At 39.0% G+C, this 18709-nt stretch overlaps 3 protein-coding genes across 26 annotated transcripts in view; all 3 read left to right on the top strand.

Moving 5' to 3' along the window:
• The window catches only part of LOC121642759 (protocadherin alpha-2-like), a 204261-nt gene that overhangs the window by 111349 nt on the left and 74203 nt on the right, over positions 1–18709 (top strand). Inside the window, exon 1 of one of the 24 annotated variants that reach the window (XM_041989698.1) lies at positions 8239–8450. The exons of 19 other annotated variants lie outside the window; for them this stretch is intronic. In XM_041989698.1, the coding sequence (XP_041845632.1) occupies positions 8259–8450 (192 nt within the window). In that variant the 5' untranslated portion in view covers positions 8239–8258. 4 more of the 24 variants (XM_041989696.1, XM_041989690.1, XM_041989697.1 and 1 more) reach the window with 4 other exon arrangements.
• Positions 30–2513, top strand: LOC121643476 (protocadherin alpha-7-like). Its single transcript, XM_041990921.1, has one exon. It carries the CDS (start codon positions 30–32, stop codon positions 2511–2513), a length of 2484 nt encoding a protein of 827 aa, XP_041846855.1.
• Positions 4157–6640, top strand: LOC121643475 (protocadherin alpha-9-like). Its single transcript, XM_041990920.1, has one exon. The coding sequence runs from the start codon at positions 4157–4159 to the stop codon at positions 6638–6640; it is 2484 nt and encodes an 827-aa protein (XP_041846854.1).

Below are 18709 nucleotides of genomic sequence, written 5' to 3'. Positions count from 1 at the left end.
GTATGGATATACCGGGAAGAATGCGCTCTATGTGGATATATCTTGCCTTTGTGTTGCTGGATTGTTACTGGGAAACAGTTTTTGGACAGCTCTCTTACTCCGTCTCAGAAGAGGTGAATGTGGGGACTGCTGTCGGAAATGTTGCTAAAGATCTGAACATAAACGTCCAGGATTTGGAGCCTCGCATGTTTCAGGTTGTTACTGGATCAAAGAAAAAATATTTCGAGGTTAATCTAAAGACTGGTCTCCTGTATGTTAATGAGAGAATAGATCGAGAGGAACTGTGCGGTAATGAACCCAAATGTTCACTCACTGTAGAAGCAGTTATTAACCATCCACTTAAACTGCATCGTATAGAAATCACGCTTTTAGATGTGAATGATAATTCACCATTATTTCCCAGCAAAATACGAACAATGAACATTAGTGAGAGCACGGCGATAGGGGCAAAATTTCCCATTCAGCCTGCTGACGACAAAGACGTCGGTAAAAATGGTGTAAATACATACCAGCTTAGTCAAAATGGGTATTTTTCTCTGGTTACAAATAAAGGACAGGGTGTATCTCCCGAATTGGTGCTTCAGAAAGTTTTAGACCGAGAAACACAGTCCGTGATTCGGCTCACACTGACGGCCACAGATGGAGGAACACCTGCTAAATCAGGAAGTATGATTGTAATAGTAAACGTGTTAGACAGTAATGATAACGCTCCTGTATTCAGTCAAACGCTGTACAAAGCCACAATAAACGAGAATGTTAAAATAGGTACATCGATAATAACACTGAATGCAACCGATGTAGATGCAGGGCAAAATGGAGAAGTGTTGTATTCATTTAGTGAAATAGACCGTGGAAAGATAACGGATTTGTTTGATATAGATGAAAAAACAGGCACTGTAACAATTAAAAAACCTATTGACTTTGAAGAGAACAATGCCTTTGAGATTAGAGTACAAGCAAGTGATGGAGGTTTGTCTCCTCTCACCTCACACGCAAAACTATTGATCGAAGTTTTAGACGTTAATGACAATGTTCCTGAAATTACAGTTACATCGCTACTGAACACCGTCAAAGAGGATGCGTCCATTGGCACTGCCATTGCACTTGTTTCAGTACTGGATAAAGATGGAGGTAAAAATGGGATGGTGGGCTGTAAAATTCCCACTGATGCCCCCTTTAAGTTAGAGTCTAATTATAAGAATTACTATTCGTTGGTCATTGATGGTCCTCTTGACAGAGAAAGTAAACCTCAATATAACATAACCATCATTGCTACAGATAAGGGAAGTCCACCTCTCTCCAGCATGAACATCATTTATGTTCAAGTCTCTGATGTGAATGACAACAATCCTCAATTCACAGAAGACACAATAACCATCTTCATTAAAGAAAACAGTCCAGTAGGAGCAATTATGAAAACATTGTCGGCGGTTGATGCAGACACTGATGAAAATGCCCAGGTGAGATATTCGTTATTACATAGTGGTAACACGATGCCACTGTCTACTATGATAAACATCAACTCCGAAACTGGAGATATACTCAGTCTGCAGTCTTTTAACTATGAGGAGTTAAAAACGTTTCAGTTTAAAGTTCAGGCCACAGACTCTGGTGTTCCTCCACTCAGCAGCAACGTGACTGTCAACGTTTTTATCCTGGATGAGAATGACAACAGTCCCACCATTTTAGCACCATATTCTGAGCACGGCTCTGTTAACAGTGAGACCATCCCATATTCTGCTGAAGCGGGATATTTTGTGGCAAAGATCAGGGCTGTGGACGTCGACGCTGGTTACAATGCGTTGCTTTCTTATCACTTGTCTGAGCCCAAAGGAAACAACTTGTTCAGGATCGGAACCAACACAGGGGAAATCAGGACTAAGAGGAGGATGAGCGACAATGATCTGAAAACTCACCCCTTGGTGGTGCTGGTTTCAGATAACGGAGAACCTTCTCTGTCAGCTACTGTAACTATTGATGTGGTGGTGGTTGAAAGCACAGCTGACATCCAGACTCAGTTCAGACATGTTCCTATAAAGGAGGACAGCTTCTCCGATTTGAACTTGTATTTACTCATCGCCATTGTCTCGGTGTCAGTCATCTTTCTGCTCAGTCTCATCAGTTTAATAGCTGTTAGATGCCACAGGACAGATGGCAGTTTCAGTAGGTACAGCGCTCCAATGATCACCACCCATCCTGACGGGAGCTGGTCTTACTCTAAAGCTACCCAGCAGTACGACGTGTGTTTCAGCTCGGATACACTGAAGAGTGACGTAGTTGTTTTCCCCGCACCGTTTCCACCTGCGGACGCAGAACTGATCAGTATTAATGGAGGAGACACTTTTACCAGAACTCAGACTTTACCCAACAAAGAGAAGGTAAGACTGCAAGTATATAATCATCTGGAAGATACAGTCAGAAAAGTCAGTATGATTCCAAACAATCAAATCACTGTATCTGGTCTCCAGCAGTCGTCTATAAAGAGTATACCGTTCTCTATGTTGCTGAAATAAGAGGTCAGTGCGTAATGTGCAGTGTGATAGTGAAAAGCTGGGAATATAAAGGATTTGCCATTGGATAAAGAAGATTGAATCTTGATCGTTTATTCTTATTCAGTGATTAATTATTTTACACTGGTTTCATATGATTTAGAGAAAGATTTTTAAAAATGTGATCACTCTCGATTTTATTCGTTGGAAAATGGGGGGAAAGGCTTTAAGAATAGTAAACTTCCATGTTTTATCAAGTTGTTATTTGCTTTGATAAATTGTTATTTATGCTCCTTGTCATTACATTTCTGTGCTATTCGGGGCAATATTTGTTTTTAATGATTAATCTGAAATAGTAACTAAACAAATTCTTTTGCATTCAGTAAGAACATGTTTTCTCTTGTGAAATACAGTTCTCAATCAGAATTTATTTGTTAACTTGCCAGTTATATACATGCTATATGACTGTAATCTAAATAATTTCAGCGAAACTAGATTTTAATTTGTGTTTCAACTCCCAAAATATGACATATTATCAGGACAACTGTGGGTTATTTTATTGAAGCCTGTCATATAAAAAAATAGTTTGTGATGGCATTTTGTAGTTTATTGTCCTTGATAACATTCTGTAGTTTTGTGAAGCCATATAGTTGACAGCTTCTCCTCTCTTCTCGGTACCATATTGTCGTCTCTTCTTTTGGTGTCCTTGGTGTCTTCATAGTTATTTCTGTGTTATGATGACTTCATCATATGAACATCTTCTCCTCTAGGTCATTCTATTTTGTAGTCAATTACTTTAAGCTTGTGGTGTGGCAAAATAATTTCCGGTAGAAGAAGAGCTCCGGAAATCAACTTGATGTATAATAAAAATGATTACTTATTATAAAAACGACATCTTAAACAGATATACAGGTTTGTGAGGTCTCTCGGTAATATGAAACCTACTGAAAACATGTGTAAGGCACCATTATATATCTTTCAGAAAAAGACAATCCTTAAGTCCTAAATTGACCAATCCTGTGGAGACACAATATGTTTACATATTGGACTACTGACTTTCTTAAGGCATGAAGACACTGAGCACCTTAAATAGTAAAACCTCTGTGAGGCATGGAGTTTAAAATTCACTACTCTTAGCAAATTGCAGTCTACTTGCTGCAACCCAGTATGAACCTAGTCTATGTAATTTGAATTAATTCTAACTATGAGATGCTAAGAATAAGATACCTCACAACAATGCAGCATATAAAGTTCCCTTATAAGACTAAAACAGCAATGTGGTGCATATTGTGGGACACACGACTTTTTTAAGCTTCAATGAGAGGTTAATGAATCAACTGTCTTTATAATAGCATGATGATCCAGAATGTAGTTGTTAGAAATGTCCACAGGATGACATTGTAGACCATCACATCACTGTGGCATGCGGCTCCACCCATATTCAGAGGATAGGGATGTTCCTCAAGCCATAGAGACAAAGAGATTTCGAGGTTAAAGAGAAGCGTGCGGCGACGATTTTATTACCAATAGGCTAAATGTGCTCAAGATGGTTCTTATATTTTCTTATTCTATATAAGTTTTTATATAACAGATGAGATCAATCAAATGTATTTTTAAGCATTTTCGTGTTTCATACGAGTATGGATATACCGGGAAGAACGCGCTCTATGTGGATATATCTTGCCTTTGTGCTGCTGGATTGTTACTGGGAAACAGTTTTTGGACAGCTCTCTTACTCCGTCTCAGAAGAGGTGAATGTGGGGACTGCTGTCGGAAATGTTGCTAAAGATCTGAACATCAACGTCCAGGATTTGGAGCCTCGCATGTTTCAGGTTGTTACTGGATCAAAGAAAAAATATTTCGAGGTTAATCTAAAGACTGGTCTCCTGTATGTTAATGAGAGAATAGATCGAGAGGAACTGTGCGGTAATGAACCTAAATGTTCACTCACTGTAGAAGCAGTTATTAACCATCCACTTAAACTGCATCGTATAGAAATTACGATTTTAGATGTAAATGATAATTCACCATTATTTCCCAGCAAAATACAATTCATGAACATTAGTGAGAACACGGCGATAGGGGCAAAATTTCCCATTCAGCCTGCTGACGATACAGACGTCGGTAAAAATGGTGTAAATACATACCAGCTTAGTCAAAATGGGTATTTTTCTCTGGTTACAAATAAGGGACAGGGTGTATCACCAGAATTGGTGCTTCAGAAAGTTTTAGACCGAGAAACACAGTCCGTGATTCGGCTCACACTGACTGCCATAGATGGAGGAACACCTGCTAAATCAGGAAGTATGACTGTAATAGTAAACGTGTTAGACATTAATGATAACGCTCCTGTATTCAGTCAAACGCTGTACAAAGCCACAATAAACGAGAATGTTAAAATAGGTACATCGATAATAACACTGAATGCAACCGATGTAGATGCAGGGCAAAATGGAGAAGTGTTGTATTCATTTAGTAAAATAGGCCGTGGAAAGCAAACGGATTTTTTTGATATAGATGAAAAAACAGGCACTGTAACAAATAAAAAACCTATCGACTTTGAAGAGAACAATGCCTTTGAGATTAGAGTACAAGCAAGTGATGGAGCTTCTTCTCCTCTCACCTCACACGCAAAACTATTGATTGAAGTTTTAGACGTTAATGACAATGCTCCTGAAATTACAGTTACATCACTACTTAACACCGTCAAAGAGGATGCGTCCATTGTCACTGCCATTGCACTTGTTTCAGTACTGGATAAAGATGGAGGTAAAAATGGGATGGTGAGCTGTAAAATTCCCACTGATGCCCCCTTTAAGTTAGAGTCTAATTATAAGAATTACTATTCGTTGGTCATTGATGGTCCTCTTGACAGAGAAAGTAAACCTCAATATAACATAACCATCATTGCTACAGATGAGGGAAGTCCACCTCTCTCCAGCATGAACATCATTTATGTTGAAGTCTCTGATGTGAATGACAACAATCCTCGATTCACAGAAGACACAATAACCATCTTCATTAAAGAAAACAGTCCAGTAGGAGCAATTATGAAAACATTGTCGGCGGTTGATGCAGACACTGATGAAAATGCCCAGGTGAGATATTCGTTATTACATAGTGGTAACACGATGCCACTGTCTACTATGATAAACATCAACTCCGAAACTGGAGATATACTCAGTCTGCAGTCTTTTAACTATGAGGAGTTAAAAACGTTTCAGTTTAAAGTTCAGGCCACAGACTCTGGTGTTCCTCCACTTAGCAGCAACGTGACTGTCAACGTTTTTATCCTGGATGAGAATGACAACAGTCCCACCATTTTAGCACCATATTCTGAGCACGGCTCTGTTAACAGTGAGACCATCCCATATTCTGCTGAAGCGGGATATTTTGTGGCAAAGATCAGGGCTGTGGACGTCGACGCTGGTTACAATGCGTTGCTTTCTTATCACCTGTCTGAGCCCAAAGGAAACAACTTGTTCAGGATCGGAACCAACACAGGGGAAATCAGGACTAAGAGGAGGATGAGCGACAATGATCTGAAAACTCATCCCTTGGTGGTGCTGGTTTCAGATAACGGAGAACCTTCTCTGTCAGCTACTGTAACTATTGATGTGGTGGTGGTTGAAAGCACAGCTGACATCCAGACTCAGTTCAGACATGTTCCTATAAAGGAGGACAGCTTCTCCGATTTGAACCTGTATTTACTCATCGCCATTGTCTCGGTGTCAGTCATATTTCTGCTGAGTCTCATCAGTTTAATAGCTGTTAGATGCCACAGGACAGATGGCAGTTTCAGCAGGTACAGCGCTCCAATGATCACCACCCATCCTGACGGGAGCTGGTCTTACTCTAAAGCTACCCAGCAGTATGACGTGTGTTTCAACTCGGATACACTGAAGAGTGACGTAGTTGTTTTCCCCGCACCGTTTCCACCTGCGGACGCAGAACTGATCAGTATTAATGGAGGAGACACTTTTACCAGAACTCAGACTTTACCCAACAAAGAGAAGGTAAGACTGCATGTATATAATCACCTGGAAGATACAGTCAGAAAAGTCAGTATGATTCCAAACAATCAAATCACTGTATCTGGTCTCCAGCAGTCGTCTATAAAGAGTATACCGTTCTCTATGTTGCTGAAATAAGAGGTCAGTGCGTAATGTGCAGTGTGATAGTGAAAAGCTGGGAATATAAAGGATTTGCCATTGGATAAAGAAGATTGAATCTTGATCGGTTATTCTTATTCAGTGATTAATTATTTTACACTGGTTTCATATGATTTAGAGAAAGATTTTTAAAAATGTGATCACTCTCGATTTTCATCTTTGGAAAATGGGGGGAAAGGCTTTAAGAATAGTAAACTTCCATGTTTTATGAAGTTGTTATTTGCTTTGATAAATTGTTATTTATGCTCCTTGTCATTACATTTCTGTGCTATTCAGGGCAATATTTGTTTTTAATGATTAATCTGAAATAGTAACTAAACAAATTCTTTTGCATTCAGTAAGAACATGTTTTCTCTTGTGAAATACAGTTCTCAAACAGAATTTACTTGTTAACTTGCCAGTTATATACATGCTATATGACTGTAATCTAAATAATTTCAGCGAAACTAGATTTTAATTTGTGTTTCAACTCCCAAAATATGACATATTATCAGGACAACTGTTGGTTATTTTATTGAAGCCTGTCATATAAAAAAATAGTTTGTGATGGCATTTTGTAGTTTATTGTCCTTGATAACATTCTGTAGTTTTGTGAAGCCATTTAGTTGACAGCTTCTCCTCTCTTCTCGGTACCATACTGTCGTCTCTTCTTTTGGTGTCCTTGGTGTCTTCATAGTTATTTCTGTGTTATGATGACTTCATCATATGAACATCTTCTCCTCTAGGTCATTCTAATTTGTAGTCAATTACTTTAAGCTTGTGGTGTGGCAAAATAATTTCCGGTAGAAGAAGAGCTCCGGAAATCAACTTGATGTATAATAAAAATGATTACTTATTATAAAAACAACATCTTAAAAAAATATACAGCTTTGTGAGGTCTCTCGGCCAATGTGAAACCTACTGAAAACATGTGTAAGGCATCATTATATATCTTTCAGAAAAAGACATTCCTTAAGTCCTGCATTGACCAATCCTGTGGAGACACAATATGTTTACATATAGGACTACTGACTTCCTTAAGGCATGAAGACACTGAGCACCTTATATAGTAAAAACCTCTGTCAGGCATGGAGTTTAAAATTCACTACTCTTAGCAAATTGCAGTCTACTTGCTGCAACCCAGTATGAACCTAGTCTATGTAATTTGAATTAATTCTAACTATGAGATGCTAAGAATAAGATACCTCACAACAATGCAGCATACAAAGTTCACTTATAAGACTAAAACAGCAATGTGGTGCATATTGTGGGACACACGACTTTTTTAAGCTTCAATGAGAGGTTAATGAATCAACGGTCTTTATAATAGCATGATGATCCAGAATGTAGTTGTTAGAAATGTCCACAGGATGACATTGTAGACCATCACATCACTGTGGCATGCGGCTCCACCCATATTGAGAGGATAGGGATGTTTCTCAAGCCATAGAGACAAAGAGATTTCGAGGTTAAAGAGAAGCGTGCGACGACGATTTTATTACCAATAGGCTAAATGTGCTCAAGATGGTTCTTATATTTTCTTATTCTATATAAGTTTTTATATAACAGATGAGATCAATCAAATGTATTTTTAAGCATTTTCGTGTTTCATACGAGTATGGATATACCGGGAAGAACGCGCTCTATGTGGATATATCTTGCCTTTGTGTTGCTGGATTGTTACTGGGAAACAGTTTTTGGACAGCTCTCTTACTCCGTCTCAGAAGAGGTGAATGTGGGGACTGCTGTCGGAAATGTTGCTAAAGATCTGAACATAAACGTCCAGGATTTGGAGCCTCGCATGTTTCAGGTTGTTACTGGATCAAAGAAAAAATATTTCGAGGTTAATCTAAAGACTGGTCTCCTGTATGTTAATGAGAGAATAGATCGAGAGGAACTGTGCGGTAATGAACCCAAATGTTCACTCACTGTAGAAGCAGTTATTAACCATCCACTTAAACTGCATCGTATAGAAATTACGATTTTAGATGTGAATGATAATTCACCATTATTTCCCAGCAAAATACAATTCATGAACATTAGTGAGAGCACGGCGATAGGGGCAAAATTTCCCATTCAGTCTGCTGACGATAAAGACGTCGGTAAAAATGGTGTAAATACATACCAGCTTAGTCAAAATGGGTATTTTTCTCTGGTTACAAATAAGGGACAGGATGTATCTCCCGAACTGGTGCTTCAGAAAGTTTTAGACCGAGAAACACAGTCCGTGATTCGGCTCACACTGACTGCCACAGATGGAGGAACACCTGCTAAATCAGGAAGTATGACTGTAATAGTAAACGTGTTAGACATTAATGATAACGCTCCTGTATTCAGTCAAACGCTGTACAAAGCCACAATAAACGAGAATGTTAAAATAGGTACATCGATAATAACACTGAATGCAACCGATGTAGATGCAGGGCAAAATGGAGAAGTGTTGTATTCATTTAGTAAAATAGACCGTGGAAAGCAAACGGATTTGTTTGATATAGATGAAAAAACAGGCACTGTAACAAATAAAAAACCTATTGACTTTGAAGAGAACAATGCCTTTGAGATTAGAGTACAAGCAAGTGATGGAGGTTCATCTCCTCTCACCTCACACGCAAAACTATTGATCGAAGTTTTAGACGTTAATGACAATGCTCCTGAAATTACAGTTACATCACTACTTAACACCGTCAAAGAGGATGCGTCCATTGGCACTGCCATTGCACTTGTTTCAGTACTGGATAAAGATGGAGGTAAAAATGGGATGGTGAGCTGTAAAATTCCCACTGATGCCCCCTTTAAGTTAGAGTCTAATTATAAGAATTACTATTCGTTGGTCATTGATGGTCCTCTTGACAGAGAAAGTAAACCTCAATATAACATAACCATCATTGCTACAGATGAGGGAAGTCCACCTCTCTCCAGCATGAACATCATTTATGTTCAAGTCTCTGATGTGAATGACAACAATCCTCAATTCACAGAAGACACAATAACCATCTTCATTAAAGAAAACAGTCCAGTAGGAGCAATTATGAAAACATTGTCGGCGGTTGATGCAGACACTGATGAAAATGCCCAGGTGAGATATTCGTTATTGCATAGCGGTAACACGATGCCACTGTCTACTATGATAAACATCAACTCCGAAACTGGAGATATACTCAGTCTGCAGTCTTTTAACTATGAGGAGTTAAAAACGTTTCAGTTTAAAGTTCAGGCCACAGACTCTGGTGTTCCTCCACTCAGCAGCAACGTGACTGTCAACGTTTTTATCCTGGATGAGAATGACAACAGTCCCACCATTTTAGCACCATATTCTGAGCACGGCTCTGTTAACAGTGAGACCATCCCATATTCTGCTGAAGCGGGATATTTTGTGGCAAAGATCAGGGCTGTGGACGTCGACGCTGGTTACAATGCGTTGCTTTCTTATCACCTGTCTGAGCCCAAAGGAAACAACTTGTTCAGGATCGGAACCAACACAGGGGAAATCAGGACTAAGAGGAGGATGAGCGACAATGATCTGAAAACTCATCCCTTGGTGGTGCTGGTTTCAGATAACGGAGAACCTTCTCTGTCAGCTACTGTATCTATTGATGTGGTCGTGGTTGAAAGCACAGCTGACATCCAGACTCAGTTCAGACATGTTCCTATAAAGGAGGACAGCTTCTCCGATTTGAACCTGTATTTACTCATCGCCATTGTCTCGGTGTCAGTCATATTTCTGCTGAGTCTCATCAGTTTAATAGCTGTTAGATGCCACAGGACAGATGGCAGTTTCAGTAGGTACAGCGCTCCAATGATCACCACCCATCCTGACGGGAGCTGGTCTTACTCTAAAGCTACCCAGCAGTACGACGTGTGTTTCAGCTCGGACACATTAAAGAGTGACGTAGTTGTTTTCCCCGCACCGTTTCCACCTGCGGACGCAGAACTGATCAGTATTAATGGAGGAGACACTTTCACCAGGACTCAAACTTTACCCAATAAAGAGAAGGTAAGAGCATAGCATTTTCACTAGTCACAGAAAATGTTGAAGATTGGAGGAGAAGTAGTGTAGGTGTATGTATTTCATTTAAATAATCTTTGTTATGTAGCTGAAATTTAATTTAAATCTATGCGTTATCAATTGTATGTTAGTTTCATTTTAACCACCCCGCGCTATTATTTCCGTTTTTGCTGTTTCATCCAGCTTCACATTCGGGTTGCTGACCGTGGTGTTGACCCCAAGTTTCTAAACGATCTTCCTTAACATCACAAGGTCAAATATGTGCGTTCTTTTTTTTTTTCTTTTGTTAGTAGAATACCAACATGCACATGAATGTCAGCATCATTTTATACATAAGTACACATGCCCTTCAACATAAGTGAAACAATTATTGTATAAATGTGATACAGACCTACTTTAAATCAAGATTTGCTTGTGTGACTGCCATTACCTTTTAATGTAAAGCAGAAGTATGTCGATATCTCTTCTGAATATGATAGAGATCACGTGTACATATAGGCAAAGGAGGCAAAAATCTTTACTCCATCATTGTGGTTTTGCAGTCCACCTTTTATTCTTGCTCATTTTTTAAATTTTCCCAAATTATCAAACTTGTATTTGATGAACAAACAAAAAACGTTTATATTGCAGTGTCACCAAAAAAAAAAAAAAAAAAAAAAAAACGGCTGAGTATTTCAATTTCAAGAAATCACGGAATACATATTTAGGAGTGATTGCATATTTACTCTTAAGTGTAGTTTTTACAGTTGTCCACACGGGGACATTGTAGACCATGACATCTGAATTAATTTGCGTCATCGGGCTCCTCCTTGATTCAGAATATAATGTTTCTGTGGCGTTTGTAACAAAGACACAGACTGGAGGAAAGAGAAAACGGGAGGCCGATATCTGTGTGGAAGTTTACATTTATTTCTTTAAATTCCCGAACACATACATTTTTTTCACTGAGGAAATCTGTCTCTATTTTTTCTGGATATAAGGAATTATGCATTTCCGCGGTGGACTAAGACCTGTTATTATATGTGTTGTATTCGTGCTGCTGAACTGCTATTGGAAAGCGGTTTTTGGACAGCTGACTTACTCCATCTCAGAAGAGGTTAATCTTGGGAATATTGTGGGAAATGTCGCCAAAGATCTCAGTTTAAATGTCCAGGACTTGGAGTCCCGTATGTTCCAGATCGTTGACGGAACAAAAAAGAAATATTTCGAGGTAAATCTCAAGACTGGTGCCCTCTATGTTAATGAGAGAATAGATCGTGAAGAACTCTGCTCAGATGAAGTTAAATGTTCGCTTAGTATCGAAGCAGTAATTAATAATCCACTGAAACTCTACCGCATTGAGATTGCAATAGCAGATGTCAACGATAATTCTCCCTCGTTTCTCAGCAAGTCGCAGATATTGAACATTACAGAGAACACAGCAGCCGGTACTAAATTTCCTCTGCATCCAGCTCACGATGCAGACTTCGGCAAAAATACTATAAACACATACAGACTCAGTCAAAATGATCATTTCGCTTTGGAAATACATAAAGGGGAAAGTGTAACTCCCGAATTGGTGCTTCGGAAGGTTTTAGACAGAGAAAAGATACCTGTGATTCAACTGACTCTGACTGCAATGGATGGAGGAACACCTGCTAAATCTGGTACAATGAATATAATCGTAAACGTGTTGGACATTAATGATAATGCTCCTGTATTTAACCAAACTCTATACAAAGCAAGTGTTTATGAAAATGTTAAAAAAGGTACCTCAGTGATAACGTTACATGCTACCGATTTAGATGCAGGCAAAAATGGACAGATAATATATTCATTTAGTGAAGTGGGTCGAGGGAAAAAAACTGACATCTTTTCCATAGATGAAATAACAGGGACCGTAACAAATAAGGAAAATATCGATTTTGAACAGAACCATGCTTTTGAGATTCGAGTACAAGCCAGTGACGGAGCAGCTTTTCCTATGACTTCGCATGCCAAATTATTGATTCAAGTCTTAGACGTTAATGATAATGAACCTGAAATTACAGTTACATCACTACTAAGCACCGTCAAAGAGGACGCTTCCGTTGGCACCGTCATTGCTCTTGTGTCAGTGTTTGATAAAGATGGAGGTAAAAACGGCATGGTGAGTTGTAAAATTTCCAATGATGTCCCCTTTAAATTAGAAGCCAATTATGAGAATTATTATTCGTTGCTCGTGGACGGTCCTCTTGACCGGGAGAGAGCTCCTCAATATAACGTAAGCATCAAGGCTACAGATGAGGGAAACCCGCCTCTTTCCAGCACGAGCATCGTCCATGTTCAAGTCTCTGATGTAAATGACAACAAACCTCTTTTCACGGAAAGTATAATAAATATTTTTATGAAAGAAAACAGTCCAACAGGAGTTATAATAAAAAGAGTGTCAGCATTTGATGCAGATGTGGATAGAAATAGTCATCTAAGCTATTCATTTCTACAAAGTAACAGTAACACGTTATCATCATCGTCACTGGTGAACATAAATTCCGAAACTGGGGATATAGTCAATCTTCAGTCATTTAACTACGAGGAGTTAAAAACGTTTCAGTTTAAAGTTCAGGCTACAGACTCTGGTGTTCCTCCACTCAGCAGCAACGTCACAGTCAAAGTCTTTATCCTGGATGAGAATGACAACAGTCCCACGATTTTAGCACCATATTCTGAGCACGGCTCTGTTAACAGTGAGACCATCCCATATTCTGCTGAAGCGGGATATTTCGTAGCAAAGATCAGGGCTGTGGACGCTGACTCTGGATACAATGCACTCCTCTCTTATCATCTGTCTGAACAAAAAGGAAACAACTTGTTCAGGATCGGAACCAGCACCGGGGAAATCAGGACTAAGAGGAGGATGAGCGACAATGACCTGAAAACTCACCCCTTGGTGGTGCTGGTTTCAGATAACGGGGAGCCTTCACTGACTGCTAGCGTGTCTATTGATGTGGTGGTGGTTGAAAGTACAGCTGACATCCAGACGCAACATGTTCCTATACAGGATGACAGCTTCTCTGATTTGAACCTGTATCTGCTGATCGCCATTGTCTCGGTGTCAGTCATATTTCTGCTGAGTCTCATCAGTTTAATAGCTGTCAGATGCCACCGAACAGACGGAGGTTTCAGCAGGTACAGCGCCCCAATGATCACCACTCATCCTGACGGTAGCTGGTCCTACTCTAAAGCTACTCAGCAGTATGACGTGTGTTTCAGCTCAGACACACTGAAGAGTGACGTAGTGGTTTTCCCCGCACCGTTTCCACCTGTAGATGCAGAACTGATCAGTATTAATGGAGGAGACACTTTTACCAGGACTCAGACTTTACCCACCAAAGAGAAGGTAAGGGTAGTACTATAAAGCATTGTTGAGTGACCTGACAAGCGCTGTTTAAATAAAATGTATTATTATTATTATTAGTAGTAGTAGTAGTAGTAGCAGTAGTATAGTATTACTTTGATATATATGGATAGTCCTGCTGTTATATCCTTAAAAGTTGCAATATTTTTTCATTTGTTTTTTGCATGTAAAAGTTTTTGGCGTTTAACCTGTCATTCCATTTTAACCAGCTACGCTGATAAAAAGTCCTTTGACTTTATTTAATTTTAATGTGTAGATCGGTTGCACATAATCCTAATGTGTAAAATCACATGCCTTTCTTCATTTTCCAAGTAAAGACTTGCTTGTTTAAGCAATGTAATTGTTCATATTAAAACGTTCTTATGAAATGAGTTCATTGGACATGATATCTTTTAGTTATCTTAATACGAATAATACAACTTAACCACGTTACAATTAATTTAATCATATCCAGTTTACCTTATTTTTAACTGTAGCTTGTACTTGATTTCTTAGTCAGATATTTAAAGAATCCATGTAACCCTAAGACTATTCAATAATGTCTCTGGTACCTAACTTGGTTCTCTAAATCATACTTGATTCTTTAAATGTGCTTAGGACTAATTTTCAAGTTTGTATAGAAAGATATAGCAAACGCAGCATTCGCTGTCCAAGGTGCTGTAGGGCTGAACAAGCGACACGTGGTGGCGTGCTGCACTGGATTTCACATGAGATTCTTAAAGTTTACCTTTATTGAGTTGATTTTAGATTACTACAAAATTTAAGTTCTTTGTCAACTGGGGTATGTATTCGTCTTAATTAATGGCCGTCTTTCCTTATTTTGACCATAGAAAATAATAGTTATAATGACTGCTTACTTTAAATGTTGGGCTTTGAAATATTCACACATTTCTCTTGCTTTTATGCAATATTCATAATCAAGTAAATCAGTTTCTCTTTATGTGTAAATATAACACAAGGCCATAAGGAGGCGCTGTAGACCATAACATAATGATTAAATTACGGTAGCCCAACCCAGATAAAGAACGTAATTTCTTGTTGGGCTTTAACACAAAGAGACGCAGAAGCAGAAAGCAGGCTCGGGACATGAGCGACACTATGGACAATTTAAAAGAAAAGGGAGCATAACATCTATTTACTGGACCTCATACACTGGCTTCACATCCGGTTGGATTATGTCTTCAGTTAATGAAAATCATATGTTGGTATTCTTTTCATTTGTGCTGTTTGGTTGCTGGGAAACAGTGTTCGGGCAGCTCTCCTATTCCATATTAGAAGAAGTAAATCCGGGGACATCGGTGGGAAATATCTCCAAGGACCTAAATCTCGGAATCCATGAGCTGGAATCTCGCAGGTTCCAAATAGTTACTGCATCAACGAAAAAACGTTTCGAGGTAAATCTAAAGACGGGTGCTCTCCTCGTCGGTGGTAGAATAGACAGAGAGGAGCTCTGTGCAAAGGCTACACAGTGCACTGTGAGCGTAGAGGCTGTGATAAATGCGCCATTAAAACTTTATCATTTAGATGTAAATATTATAGACGTTAATGACAATTATCCGTCTTTCAGTACTAATTCGCAGAGTATACAAATAGCTGAAAACACGTTACCAGGAACTAAATTTCTTGTGCTATCAGCCTACGATGCTGATGTCGGTAAAAATGATATCATTACGTACAAGCTAAGTACAAATGATCATTTTTCATTAGCAGTGAATAAAGGGGACAGTGTGTCTGCTGAATTAGTCCTGCAGAAACCTTTAGACCGAGAAAAGCAGCCTCTACTTAGACTTACACTGACTGCTGTAGATGGAGGCACACCTCCAAAGTCCGGAACATCTGAGTTAATCATTTATGTTCTAGATGTTAATGATAACATCCCGATATTTTCCAAACCTCTGTATAAAGCAAGCCTGACTGAAAATGAACCGTTTGGGTCTTCAGTGATAACAGTAACGGCGACAGACGACGATGAAGGGCCAAATGGAGAGATTTCATATTCACTTAGTAGCAAAGATCAAGATCATGTTTTGAATATGTTTCAGATTGATGAGCACACGGGATTATTGACAGTTAAAGGAAACATTGACTTTGAAGAGCACTCCGCCTTTGAAATCCGAGTGCAAGCTAGTGACAAGGGCTCTCCTAAAATGACATCACAGTGCAAGGTGTTAATAGAAGTGTTGGATTTGAATGACAATACTCCTGAGATATCTGTAACTATACTCACTGATACAGTAAAGGAGGATGCAAAAATAGATACAGCTATTGCACTTGTGTCCGTTCTCGACCGAGATGGAGGTAAAAACGGCATAGTTCACTGTCATATTAGCAAAGACAGCCCCTTTAAAATGTCGCCAAACTATAAAAATTATTACTCGTTGGTAGTAAACGGGCAGCTAGACAGAGAGAGAGATTCATATTATAATGTCACAATCACAGCTTCAGATGACGGAATCCCATCTCTTACGAGCACAAAGGATTTTACTGTTTATATTTCCGATGTTAATGACAACTATCCGCGCTTTTCTGATACCGTGTTCAATGTTTATTTAAAAGAAAACAGCCCTGTCGGAACACTTTTAAAATCCTTATCTGCTGTTGATGCAGACACTGATAATAATGCCCAAGTGAAATATTCAACAGACCAAAGTAGTAGTAATTTGCAGCCGATTTCTTCAATGATAAACATCAACACAGAAACAGGTGATATAGTAACCTTGCAGTCGTTTAACTATGAGGAGATGAAAACGTTCCAGTTTAAAGTTCAGGCCACAGACTCTGGTGTTCCTCCACTCAGCAGTAACGCAACTGTTAACGTGTTTATCCTGGATGAGAATGACAACAGTCCTACAATCCTAGCGCCATATTCTGAACACGGATCCGTTAACAGCGAGACTATCCCATATTCTGCTGAAGCGGGATATTTTGTGGCAAAGATCAGGGCTGTGGACGCAGACTCTGGATACAATGCGCTACTTTCTTTTCACCTGTCTGAGCAAAAAGGAAACAACTTGTTCAGGATCGGAACCAGCACTGGAGAAATCAGGACTAAGAGGAGGATGAGCGACAATGATCTGAAAACTCATCCCTTGGTGGTGCTGGTTTCAGATAACGGAGAACCTTCTCTGTCAGCTACTGTATCTATTGATGTGGTGGTGGTTGAAAGCACAGCTGACATCCAGACTCAGTTCAGACATGTTCCTATAAAGGAGGACAGCTTCTCTGATTTGAACCTGTATCTGCTGATCGCCATTGTGTCGGTGTCAGTCATCTTTCTTCTGAGTCTCATCAGCTTTTTAGCTGTCAGATGTCACAGGGCAGATGGTAGTTTCAGCAGGTACAGTGCTCCAATGATCACCACCCACCCTGACGGGAGCTGGTCTTATTCTAAAGCTACCCAGCAGTACGACGTGTGTTTCAGCTCAGACACGCTGAAGAGTGACGTAGTTGTTTTCCCCGCACCGTTTCCACCTGTTGATGCGGAACTAATCAGCATTAATGGAGGAGACACTTTTACCAGGACTCAGACTTTACCCAACAAAGAGAAGGTAAAACATAAAGTTTTTTTGTTAGTAATACACAATGTTGAGGATTGGTTGAGAAATAGTGCAAGTGTATGCATATAATTTAAATAAGCTTTGTGGTATAACTTAATTTAAGTTCAAATCTGTGACACCAGTTAAGTAATCAAATGTGTGTTAGGTTGATAACTGCTGTTCCTTTGGGGGATTGGTTGTTTCGTTTGTAGCCAGTTTCACATTTGGGTCACGGTCAGTAGTGCTGACTGCAAGTTTATATACCAGGGGTACCTCAATGGCTGTAGTCCTGCAGGTTTGTGATATTTCCCTGCTCCACACCTGACTCAAATCAAATGGATCCAACAGCCTATCATGTTCTACACAATAAGGCATTATTTTGAGTCAGTTAAGTTGGAGCAGGGAAACATGAAACATGAAGGCCGAAGCTAGACACCTTTGGTCTAAACTATCTTCCCTAAAATCATGATGTAATTTATGTGTCTTTTTTCAGTAAAGCCACAGCAGTACCACATAAATATCAGCGTCATGTCAAATACATATGACTGCTAAACATAAGTGATTCAGTTGATTTCAAAAGGTGATTCAAACCAGCTTTTACGACCAAGAATTTAGATCAGATTTGGCTTTGTGAATGTGATTACTCTTGATATAAAGCAGAAGTAAAAATAAATAAGTAAAGCTATTCAGCAATATCACATGTAATTCAGCTCAGAATAGGAATGTTGAAGAATGATATGGAAGTTTTCCCTGCACCGTTTCCACCTGTAGATGCCCAATCGAAACGTAATAACGGAGGGGACACTTCTGTCCAGACTCAGCTTTTATCTAACAAAGAGAAGTAAAGGGAATTATTAAAGTAATTTTAACTTATTTTGATATTATCATGCAATAATGTGATTTTACAATTAAACCATTTAATTTTTTTGTATCTGAGAAGTCAATTAGCTTTGCAAATTTCAATAATCATTTGAGTATCCTCTGATTTTCACTGAAATAATACCAAATATAAGTACCTAGATTAAAAAAATTATCAGACTATCTATTATGATTAAGTTTTTACACAGCTTCCACTTGCGAGTCGCTATCCGTGGTTCTGAATCAAGAATGCGTATTTTTTGTCTTAGCACAAAAAACAGAAAAGCTGAAAT

Source organism: Melanotaenia boesemani, chromosome 7 (genome assembly GCF_017639745.1).
Source record: "Melanotaenia boesemani isolate fMelBoe1 chromosome 7, fMelBoe1.pri, whole genome shotgun sequence".
Lineage (NCBI taxonomy): Eukaryota > Metazoa > Chordata > Actinopteri > Atheriniformes > Melanotaeniidae > Melanotaenia > Melanotaenia boesemani.
Note: the sequence above shows the minus strand (reverse complement) of the source record. Positions and strands in the feature narration are given on the sequence as shown.

What these genes read in the sequence shown, in the direction of transcription:
- LOC121643475 (XM_041990920.1), top strand. Translation starts at nt 4,157, where the DNA reads ATGTGGATATATCTTGCCTTTGTGCTGCTGGATTGTTACTGGGAAACA.
- LOC121643476 (XM_041990921.1), top strand. Translation starts at nt 30, where the DNA reads ATGTGGATATATCTTGCCTTTGTGTTGCTGGATTGTTACTGGGAAACA.